Source organism: Lissotriton vulgaris, chromosome 3_1 (genome assembly GCF_964263255.1).
Source record: "Lissotriton vulgaris chromosome 3_1, aLisVul1.2, whole genome shotgun sequence".
NCBI classification, from domain to species: domain Eukaryota; kingdom Metazoa; phylum Chordata; class Amphibia; order Caudata; family Salamandridae; genus Lissotriton; species Lissotriton vulgaris.
This window is the reverse complement of record NC_141689.1, coordinates 1,871,865,371-1,871,877,373: the sequence shown is the minus strand read 5'-3', so window position 1 is coordinate 1,871,877,373 and position 12,003 is coordinate 1,871,865,371. Positions and strand designations below refer to the sequence as shown.

Genomic DNA, 12,003 nt, shown 5'->3' with positions numbered 1-12,003 from the left:
TTCCTGCCTGGTAAGTGGCTCAGAGGACATCTCTGTCCAGACTGAATACTTCTTCCTGGTATATGTGAGGCAATGAGTACCCCCGGTATGTCCAACCTCCTCCATCAGCCCTGTTTCTTCTCACCTTGGCTATATCCAAATTCTGAGATGCACACCTCTACATCTATGATGATGTGTATTCAGGTGCAGGAGATGTTGAATCTGCTGTTCCAGCCCAGAGGAGCGAATCAAATTGCAGCCTGCATCACAACAGGTATGTGTGGCCCATGAAAGATCAGATCCTGAGCCCTGCATTGCCGTCAAAGTTCACAGAGACAACCATACACTTTCTGTGAAACAACTGAGCCAAAACACCATTGTTTTCCATCCCCCTACATTGTGGGCATGTGGCAAAGAGGAAACCAGATTTGCAGGAGTTTCAGCAGTGAGCCACCACTCTTGTTTGTGCCAACCTTCGCACTCCCTCCATTATTTTTTGTTACAATATAGCGCCTGATTCACAAAATGCCTCTGCACTCGTAGGGGAGTCTCCGCACTCTGGGCTGAATCTCTGCGATAAGAATTCACATTGCGGAGATTCGGCCTGAGTGTGAAGACTCCCCCAAGAGAGGAGGGCCTCTGCCACGAGTGCAGAGGCCATTTGTGAATCAGGCCCAACGGTCTTTCAGTGCCCCACTTTATTCTTTGTACAATCTGGAAATTCCTGAAACTCGCATAATGACAATCTCTGTTTTCAATACCTCCCTCTCTGTGCTTGTGTGTTTACAGTGATTACTCTGTGTTTTGTGTGTCTGTGTGTGTGTGTGTGTGTGTAACATACTGATGTTATTCATTTTGCCTAGGTAGACCAGGTGTATTTTTTTCATGAGATTTCATTGTTCGTAAATAGTTGATTTATGTCAGTCCCCGCTTTATATATGTTATATAGTTGCAGCTTTGCTTTTTCCGTAGTCCCATGGCAAAGGTGGTTTGATGATTTGCGCTTCAATTGAGGGATTGTGTTCCCTCGTTGGCAGAGGTCATCTGTGGGTGCTTATGCAAATGACATTATAATTGCCTCAATGTAAGTACTTTTTTGTGCTGCTGATTTCTAAGTAACTCTGACAGTTTACTTGAGACTCGATTACAAATCTGGAGGTCAATGGACTGCCAGATTTGTGGGGCGCAGCAGTGGCAGTCTCCCAACAGCCATTTTGCGATTATGGTGGTCGGACTGCCATTGCCCCGTTGCAGCCACCAGGGAACCGCCATTCACTGGCGGTATTGTTGCAGTCAGGAGGCTGAAATATGCTAATCGAGGCCGCTGCAGTCCCGCCAAGCATATTACAAACAAAGGGAGCCCTGCAGGGCCCACTTGTACCTCTGAGCCCTGGGTGCATGCAGGGAACACAACATGTGCCCCTCTGTATGCATGCACCCCATTTACTGCACGGCATTGACTTGTGAGTCCATGCCGTGCAGTAACTGTTTTTGGCGTTCCCGTTGCAGTGCCCAATTTCAGGGCACCGCTGTGGGAATGTCAAAACAAAGCCCGCCAGACGGTAGAAAACTCCTAATCTGATGGGCTTACTGACCACGGCTTTGGCGATGCAGCTGCGGGCGGACCAGGCATTGCACCGCCAAAGCCGTATCTGGCCCTTTATCTTTTTAAAAAAAGGATTATGTTATTCTTCTGCCTAAATGTTCTTTATGAGCTTCATAATCACATTTTAACAGTGCTTTCCCTTGATTAGACCCATGCTGTTTAGTAGTTTATGATCTCACACTTATGAATATCACATGCCCTTGTAACAATTCAGAATTTTAGTAAGGCTACTAGCTTCTTTTTATTCTCTAACTATTTAGTCCTACTTAACAATACCTTTATTTTCCTAGAGTTGCCAAGAATCCCTCAAAATATATGTATATCTTTGCAATTTATTTTGTGTCTTTGGAAAGAAATTTAAATGTACTTTTCTCCTTTCAGGATGAGTTGAAAAAAGTTGTCAGTGCCCGGAAATCAAGACATCCAACTATACAAGAGTCTGACGATTCTGATTACTCTGATGAATTTGAAGAAATCGATGATGACGGTATGAGTTGCTATATAACCGTTCTGGAAAGGTTTGATTGTTTACTTATATCCTCATTGCATCAACGAAAGAGACCCTGTGATTTTGAAGATTGTAATGAAATTAGTTTTAACAGACTCTCAGTTACAACTGAGAATTTCGGTCTAGTGACAGACTGAATCTAGGATAGACAAATATTGTATTCAAGGGAGCATCTAAGGTCAGCACGAATAACAGCTGTTATTGGAACATGAGTTGTACGAGTATTGATACACCACATATAGTCTGTTTCCAAGGAGAGACCTACCTCTCCCTCCTTAAAATGCCATGGAAAATGATTTTAAAAGCAAAAGATAATCCACGATGATGTGTGTTTCTTCCTTCCTCACCGTCACCCACCAGCCCTTGGTCCTTCACTAATTCATGTATGTATTCATTAGTTGTTTACAGCAGAGATGGTCAGCTTGTTGCCCTGATGATTTCGATGATTTGAGTTATGAACCTAGCAACTAATACTGTAGTTTGGTAATAAAATGTGAAGAGCTGGTGGCTTGAGTAATGAAAATGACAAACGTCTTGTACAGATATGGTAAAATTTCCTTTAGCCCCAGGTCAGATAAACAGGTGCATGGAGAATGGCACGAAGGGTGTGTTTTAGTGGGCCAGTTTGTGTGTGTGGGGGGTTGGAGGGGGCTTGGTAAGCACCAATACTGTTTGAACATTTGTGGGACGGCTTAATCTTGTGAAGGGGAAGGCTGTTGATCATGTTGGCTAAGTAATTGTTTATTTCAGTGGAATTTTCATGTAGTCTGAGCCAGAGAAGTTGATAGTTATAGGAAACTGGATTTGGTGTTGCTCATTTGTTTGTTTGCAGTGAATTATGCTTTGAGGGTGATAAAGTCTTCAATTAAATGGCCTTTGTGCCACTTTTCTTCCAATGTGACTTTTTTTATTGGTGTATGACACAATTTGTGTGCAGGGTGACACAGGGCGGTTTGAGTGCCGGAGAGATCATTTGTCTGGAAGGTTGCTGAAGTTGTGAGAGAATGGAGTGCTTAAGTGGGCAATGTGTTTAACACGTGTAATTTTGATGGGCTTTCAGTGTGTGGGGTGGCATGTGGAGTGTGGTTACGAAGTGAATTTAGTAGCTGTGAGACCCGCCCAGTGGTGATGGATTGAATTGGAGGAGAGTGGGAAGGAGGACAATCTTTTCCAAAGCAGCTACTTTGTGTTTGTTGTGAATAGATGCATTTATATTTAATTTGCAAATTCGGTGGTGATTCAATAAGTCAGAATATGGAGTCGAATGTGAAGAGTATAGTCCAAACCATGGAACCTCAAATGGTTTCCTTCTCAAATGATGGAACTTCAATTTAAAACCGAAAAAGGTGAAACTTGGCTTAGCATTTAGGCTGTTTAGCAATCTGACAAATTACTTTCACTGCTCTAAATGTATCATCTTGATTATTTAATAGTTTGCAGATCTCCATGTTGCCTTCTACACTCCTCTAATTATCCTCATTATTATTACTTTATAGTTTGGTTACCTTGAGGATATTGGACAATTTCTTTAATATATTTTAAACCAATTTGTGAATCAATTATTTCGACCACATATTATGGGACAGGATTATTCTGGGCTATCTAGAATTATAATTGAATGAGTGAACCTGAATTTTGATATGTTTTGTCACCACTGAGTGCTCAACAATTACAAGAGCTTACCTTCCGAAGAGGCAAGACCTAATTCTAATCATAGGGAAAAACCTGAGCATATGGAGATTTTTTGATTGTCCTCAGTAGAAGATTTAGGATTGCTCCTGGGGAGGATGGGGGTCAGTCAGGGTTGCCCCTTAAAAATGAATGACATAGAATTCTGTCAGCTTTTCGTTATTCACAAACGTTTTGTATGGAGTTGAGTGGAGATCTATAGAACTACAGAAAATGCACATATGAAGAGTTGTTATAATGTTGGAAATGAAGAAAATAAATATGTTTGCAGTACACAATCACCAGTCTGCCATATCAAATGATGCAGATTGCCCACCACCATTTAAATCACAAGTAGATCAAGTAGGTATAGACTGTGTATGGAAATTTCAACTTATATTGTTTTCCATATATCATGGATATAATGGGCGTGTTTGAGAATCTCAGAAAGATGAACATCTAACTGTAGACTTAAATCTATGATGTGTAGAGCTTCAGCTTTTTCAAAACCTTTAGGAATCTCTCCAGTAGCAATAAACCAAAGCTTTGCACTCAAGATATGCTGATTAACTTTGCAGACACTTTCCAATTAAATGATATGAACTTCAATACAGATGTCCTTAATATGTTGGTCTTTTTTCTTTACCATACTTAGTTTAGGCTAAGCTTGTGACATAGGGAACAATTGCTCAATTAAAGGCATAACATTTGCTTTTTAAGACCCGCCTCTGTTTCCAAATTCTTTGACGAAAGATAACAATTAACATATATAACAAAATGTTCAACCTTCATACAATGCCATCAAATAGTGCCTTCTAACAGTTAATCTTCTAGCTTGTTTTAAGGTGACCACACACTTGGTAAAATATACATTTTAAAAAATTGCACTTTGATCAGGCATTGTTGCATATTCTAAATCTAAATCAGGACTAAATGAATGAAAAGTATATTTACCTTTATTTTATTAGAGATTACAAATACAAAATACAACAGACAATAGTAATATTAGCAATTTTTTAAAAAAAAATATCGATATTTTACAACTATCTTTGTGACCAGAACCTGCCTTTACATCGTCATACATGAAAAAATATGTATATTTTTTCTCTAAAGTTTGATACATTGATTCTACAAATACATTTAAACCGTTTTGACACTCAACCTAGGTTACTTATATTTGCTGTTGACTGAGTAAATAAACAATGTTTGGAATTTGGACCGTTTTCACAATGCTTCTCTTTTTAACAACCAAACTCCATTCTTTCTCTTTGCTCTTAGATATATTTTTACTTAACTCTGTAAACTATAGCAAAAGGCAATTTTCCTTCAATCAGTTATGTAGCTTAGATTCCTTTAGGGTGGGAATGAATTGAAGCACCAGAGTTATGGATTCACCCTTAAGGTAACATTGTTTCTTCAAGCTTACGTAGAGAAATGATTATGCCTAGCAAATAATATGTGTGGTAATATCCAGACCATTTCAGTTTCAGATGTCTTTAAAAACCATTTCACTAAGAAATCAACGAATGATAATACGAAAAGGACTATTTCTAACAAGTTTCTATTGTCTGACGATGAAGATGAGCCACAGAAGATGTCCTTTCTAAAAAGTAAAAACTTGATTGATTCCTATGAAGATAATGAGTGGGAACACAAAAATAATGAAAATAAACCACCTTCCAACCATGATCTCAGGCCTGAAGGTGGGGAACAGAAATCGTCATTCTTTTCTGAACACCAGAAATACAATACATCAGTTATTCAAGATGAGGGGGATGCCAAATCTCTGCCTATACCCAAACCAAGGGATTACAAAATTAAATCTTCAAAATCAGGTAAGATCCGCTATCTTTGTTCTTTTTCCGTACGACATACACCTTTTAGTGTCTGTTTTCACTGAGCAAGTTGTCTGAGAATGCAACTATGAACATTTTAAATAATTTAACCCTTAAAGCAAGCTTTAATGAACCAAATTGAAGCATGCATATAAACGTTGCAATCATATCTCAGTACATCATTTTTTCACTGAAAAATGTATTTGGACATGTAATTGTCAAGATATGACTTTTATTACTATGGTATCTCTAAAATTCATTGGGTCTAAGGGATGCGTGCACTGCACAGTGTAGATTAAGCTTGATATCAGAATTTGCTTGTTGATATTTGTTTAGAGTACACAAAAAGGGGATACAGTCAAGAAAGATGTAGATTTCTGGTGAAAGTGGATTCCATATGTGAGTTAGCTGCTGGAGTGGGTACATTGTAAGATTTTGGGAACTCTGAATATTCTCTGCAACACCAGGGGAGGGGAATTCGTATCGCCCGACGCCCGAGACATCTAGATTTCATGCAAGGGCAAGACGTTTTATTGTCTGTTTTGTCCCAAGGACAAGTGGACCAAGCACTATAGTAAAATGAGACACCTGAAGGAAACAAAGTGCTTTATAGAAGAGCGAGTCACATTACACTAGGACGCATTCATATTTTATTGTTGTAGGCAAGGGGAGATGAAAAGATTTGTCCGGACTCACAGGCTGTTGAACAGACACTGAGATTCTTACAGAAATTGCACAGCGGTATCAGCTAAGAGCTTGTTGTCTTTCCCCACAAAGATTTATTGTACCTTCGGGGCCCTTTCATTCCTCAGAGCAAGAGGGATAGATGACGCCGCTTCTGCAGTCCGAGAACAGCCACATCATCTGTGGGTAAAAGCCTAGCGGACCCTGCTCTCTCCTGGGCTCTTTGTTCACCCTTCGGATGTGCTGCCCCTGGGCCTCTGAGTTACAGCCCCCAGGTCGCTCCCCACTCACTCGCAATTGAGGCCTGCAGTGAAGTAATTCACGGGCCATTCCCTTCGCACATTGTTTTCCCTCTACACTTATCTAGTGCTTTTGCTCTCCACTGGCCTCACCTACAGCCCCTGCTCCCCACCCTGGGCATCTCATGTTTCAGATAGGGTCTTGTTGGAACTGGGGTAGCCTGGCCTAGGGCAAGACTAACAATTCAGAGGCACAGTGTAAAGGTTGCAGACCACCCAAAAGTAATTCCACGCAATAGCACTCAAAAGGAAAACACTACACCAAAAATGTGGGAAAATACGTACTGTTTTATAAAAATAATATCTTTGCTCTGTTCGCCTTTTTTTTTAATTCACAATTAAATTACACTTCAGTTTGTGTGGAATAAAGCAGGAATACTTTTCAACGCTAGATCATATTAACAATTGGCATTTATAATATAGTCAATTCACATGGACTACTAGCAGACAATTCTTATTCTTTCATAGCTCAATTAGGTAATGACTGTACTCAGCTTACTTTAGAATTTGGCAAGATCAACTCCTAAATCAGACCAGAGCAACACTCTCATTTACATGGAAAACATTTAGATTTTCTACTACTTATTTGAATACAATTGGGTTAGACTCACTTAAATCAGCATCTAATTAAGCCCCAAAAGTAGTTGAATGGGATTATTATGTAGTACACTATACTTATAGTACACAGTCACTGAGGGTTTCCTCAAGTTCCTCCCCACTGTAGGCTGCACAACTGTGGAAAAATGACCATTGAATAAGTTATCCTCAAGTTAATCGCCAGCGTCACTCTCCCCCTTTTAGCACTCCTCCTTACTTGTTTATACCAGGCGGTGGTATTCTCGCTGTACCAGAGGATGAGGAAGGGACAGTGGTTAGGACAAAAGAGAGCCACGTGCTGGCGAGTTATACTAGCCTGAGGGGCCCTCAGCTCTCCTCAGTGTGACACCAGCAACTACCGAGGCGGATTTCCCCCAAGCTCTCCAGCCGCTTTTGGGCTTCTCAGATCTCCCTCCCCGCTCGCGCCCGCCTCACTGTATGGCGCTCGGGCAGGGGGAAGAGAAACTCTTGTGTGCAGCTACCGCCGGGGGACTCCCGGCGCTCCTCCTCGCTCTGGCAGGGGACGCGCTGATCTTCTGGTCATGCGCGAGGCGCTCCTACTCGCTCTCACAGGGGACGCGCTGATCTTCTGGTCATGCGCGAGGCGCTCCTACTCGCTCTCACCTTCCGCCTCCTCGGATCCGGCTCCGCCTCACGGAGCCCGGCGGCTCAACGGGGCATGCGCGGAGAGCTAGTGTCTCTTTCACAGAGACCGCGCTGGTCGCGCTGCACTGCCCTTCTTCTCCGCTCCTCACCTCAGGGCTGGCAGTTGCAGATCTACAGCGACGCCGCTCCCCACGCTGGATTGGGGGGTGGAAGGGCGGAACAGCCCGTTTTCTCCTGGCTCCTCCAGTGCCTGCTGCTCTCCTCAGTGGCGCTCCACCACAGCAGGTGAGAGATGACGCTCCAGGGGATTATGAAGTAGGGGACAGTCTAGACCAATTGCCAGTCTCTGGACCGAGGCTGAGGATAAGGGTACACTTTTTACCAGTCTCTCCAACTGGGCAGAGGACCGCACTCCGCAGGCTGCAGTCTCCTTCTCCTTAATTCTTCCCCTCCCTGATTTAGAAAAGGGGCAAGCTAGGCGCCCAGGGTCTCCAGTAACTTCCCACAGCGGGGCCAAGACAAGTAACTAAAAGGGGAGTAGTGGGTTGGACCAAATAGGCAGCTTCCCAGTCCAGGAGGTCAACCCTAAGTCTAACCTTTTCCCACCCTTAGCTACAACCTGTCCTCCAGCTGACTTCCACAGGTAGACAAAATGGCTGCCCCGCATTCCGCCTTATATAGGCTGCCCTTCAGTGGTCCAGAATGGACCAGAAGGTTCTAGAATGCCCTATGTTAGGCTATGGCCAAGTTCTGTGTGTGACAGTTGGGGCAGTTGGTGGCCACCATTTTAGGTGGTGCCAACTTTCCTGTCAGAACAGGCCTCTGGGCCTGAGGTAAAAGATTATGAGGGGGAGAAAGAACACCTATCCCCCTGGCCAACACCTACAAAAAGTCAGTAGACAAAAAAACATTATCAAGGGTATGAGGGGCAAAAAGGGGACAAAATAAATAATAATTAGGAGGGACTTCGCCAAAAAGCCAGACAGGTCTAACACGCGTCCCCCCCAGCTGAAAGTGGGGAGAACTACCCAACCCCTTGGGAGTCCTCATCACTAAGGCGGAAATACCTGGAGAGACCGTCTGCATTGGCGTGGTCCACTCCGGGCCGATGTTCCACCCGGAAGTCCATTCCCTGTAGGGAGATGGACCACCTCAACAACTTGGGATTTTCCACCTTCATTTGCATCAGCCAACGAAGGGGTCGGTGGTCAGTCTGAACCAGGAAGTGCGAGCCAAAGAGGTATGGCCGCAGCTTCTTCAGAGCCCACACCACCGCAAAAGCTTCCCTCTCAATGGCACTCCACTTCTGTTCCCGGGGAAGCAGTCTCCTGGATAAGAAGACTACAGGTTGATCCAGGCCCTCTTCATTGAGTTGCGATAACACTGCCCCAATGCCATGTTCTGATGCATCTGTTTGGACAATGAACTCCTTGGAGAAGTCTGGGGCCTTCAGGACCGGTGCCGCACACATTGCCTGTTTCAACTTCTCGAAAGCTTGCTGACAAGCTCCCGTCCAAACTACCCGTCGAGGTTGTTTCTTGGAGGTGAGCTCTGTGAGGGGCGCTACAATAGTGCCATACCCCTTCACAAAGCGACGGTAGTAGCCTGTGAGGCCCAGGAAAGCTCGGACCTCAGTCTGTGTCTTGGGGGGTTCCCAGGCCATGATTGCCTCAATCTTCGCCTGCAGGGGCTGCACAGTCCCACTACCCACCAAGTGTCCAAGGTACACAACCGACCCCTGCCCAATCTGGCATTTGCTGGCTTTGATGGTCAATCCAGCTTGTCTCAGGGCCTTGAGAACTGCCTGCAAGGGCTGCAGATGGTCCTCCCAACTGCTACTGAAGACAGCAATTTCATCCAAGTAAGCAGCAGAGAAACTCTCCAATCCAGAGAGGACCTGGTTCACCAGCCGCTGAAATGTGGCAGGGGCGTTCTTGAGCCCAAAGGGCATCACACAGAACTGGTAGTGTCCCTCAGGCGTGGAGAAGGCTGACCTTTCCCTTGCTCCATCTGTCAAGGAGATCTGCCAGTACCCTGAAGTGAGGTCAAAGGTACTCAGATATTGGGCAGCTCCTAGCCGGTCAATCAATTCATCCGCCCTAGGGATCGGATGAGCATCAGTCTTGGTTACTGAATTCAGTCCTCGGTAATCCACACAGAACCTCAGTTCAGGTGTGGTGCCTGGTGGTGCGGCTTTTGGCACGAGCACCACCGGACTGGACCAAGGGCTGTTGGAAGGTTCAATTACTCCCAGCTCTAGCATCTTGGCAACTTCTCCATGGATGCTAGCCTTCACCTTGTCAGACAGCCGGTAGGTCTTGGACTTCACTGGTGGGCTGTCTCCTGTGTCCACATCATGGGTACACAGGTGGGTCCTTCCCGGGACAAGGGAGAACAACGAAGAGTACTGCTCCAGGATCTGGCGGCAGTCCTCCCGTTGCTCAGGAGTTAGAGTAGGAGAGAGAATCACTCCCTCCACTGACCCATCCTTCTCTTGGGACGAAAAGAGATCCGGGAGAGGTTCGCTTTCCGCTTCCTCTTCCCCGTCAGTCACCATCATCAACATGACTTCGGGCCTCTCGTGGTGGGGCTTGAGTCGGTTGGCATGCAGCACCCGTAGGGGCTGTCGAGGGGTCTTAAGGTCCACCAGGTATGTGGCCTTACCCTTCTTCTCCAACACCTCAAAGGGGCCTGTCCAGCGATCCTGGAGGGCGCTTAGCTCTCCAGGCTCCATCACCCACACTTTCTGTCCAGGCTCCAAGTCCACCTGGTGAGCATTGTGGTCATACCACTCCTTCATGACTGCCTGGCTGGCCTCCAAGTTGTCAGAAGCTTGCTTCCACAACTTTGCCATTTGGCTCCTGAAGGCCAGCATATAGCTCACCACATCCTGGGGGGGTTTCCTGGGAGACTTCTCCCAACCATCCTTCACCAGGCTGAGAGGACCGCGTACAGGGTGCCCATACAGAAGCTCAAAGGGGCTGAAGCCCACTCCCTTCTGGGGCACTTCCCTGTAGGAAAAGAGTAAACAGGGTAGGAGGACATCCCATTTCCTCCGCAGGCTCTCGGGCAGACTTCTGATCATGCCCTTCAAGGTCTTATTAAACCTCTCAACCAGTCCATTCGACTGGGGGTGATAAGGAGTGGTGAACCGGTAGGTCACTCCACACTCCTTCCACATTGCCCGCATGTAAGCTGACATGAAGTTGGTCCCCCTGTCGGACACAACTTCCTTGGGAAATCCCACTCGGGTAAAGATTCCCATTAGGGCTCTTGCCACTACAGGTGCAGTGACTGTCCTCAGAGGTATTGCCTCTGGGTACCGTGTGGCATGATCCACCAGTACCAGGATAAACCTGTGACCAGCTGTTGTTGGTGGATCCAAAGGCCCTACAATGTCGATGCCCACCCTCTCAAAGGGTGTGCTAACGACTGGAAGTGGTTCCAGGGGAGCCTTTAGCTTCACCCCTGTTTTCCCACTGGCCTGACAGGTTACACATGTCCTACAATAAGTGTTGGACGCCACTTTCATCTGAGGCCAGTAAAAGTGGAGGACAAGCCGTGCAAAGGTCTTGTCCTGGCCTAAGTGTCCTGCCAGGGGTATGGCATGAGCCAATTCCAAAAGAAAGGCTCTGTACTGTTGCGGGACTACCAAGGCCCTTGATGAACCAGGCAAGGGTACCTTGGGTTAACTGTAGAGGAGTCCATCCTCCCAGTAAATATGGTAATGTCCCGTAACATCACCTGCTGCTTGGGCTTCAGCCTGTCGCCTCAGTCCCTCAAGGGTGGGGCACTCCCTCTGCCCCTTACAGAATTCCTCTCTGGTAGGACCTCCCTCCACATGCCACTCTGCAGGGATGGGTAAATCCTCCAGAGAGTCTACTTCCCCCTCCACGGACTCCTGGTCCACCACCGCAGGTGGCCGATCTGTCTCATGGGGTGTGGAAGCCGGAGCAGGCTTTCTCTGTCTCTGGGTCTGTCCCTTCTTAGCAGCGGGTTGGGCCATTGTTACAGGCTCCAACCCAGGCGAACTCCCTCTCCGGGCAGTCGCAGACCGTGTGCTGACACAGGCCCAGTCAGGTGTACCCAGCATCGCAGAATGCGTCCGGTATTCCACCTCTCTCCAAGTGTTATGTTCCATGTCATTCCCCAACAGACAATCGACTGGCACGGCAGGGCTTACGGCAACTCGAAGTGAACCTGCAACCCCCTCCCACTCAA

The 12,003-nt window shown here is 46.0% G+C and overlaps 1 protein-coding gene across 1 annotated transcript in view; it reads left to right on the top strand.

Annotated features, from left to right (window-relative positions):
* MAP9 (microtubule associated protein 9) overlaps positions 1 to 12,003 on the top strand; it is a 169,511-nt gene that overhangs the window by 36,534 nt on the left and 120,974 nt on the right. Inside the window, exons 3-4 of the mRNA XM_086962334.1 lie at positions 1,967 to 2,072; positions 5,246 to 5,596. Coding sequence (XP_086818460.1) covers positions 1,967 to 2,072; positions 5,246 to 5,596 — 457 coding nt within the window. The remainder of the gene's footprint in view (positions 1 to 1,966; positions 2,073 to 5,245; positions 5,597 to 12,003) is intronic.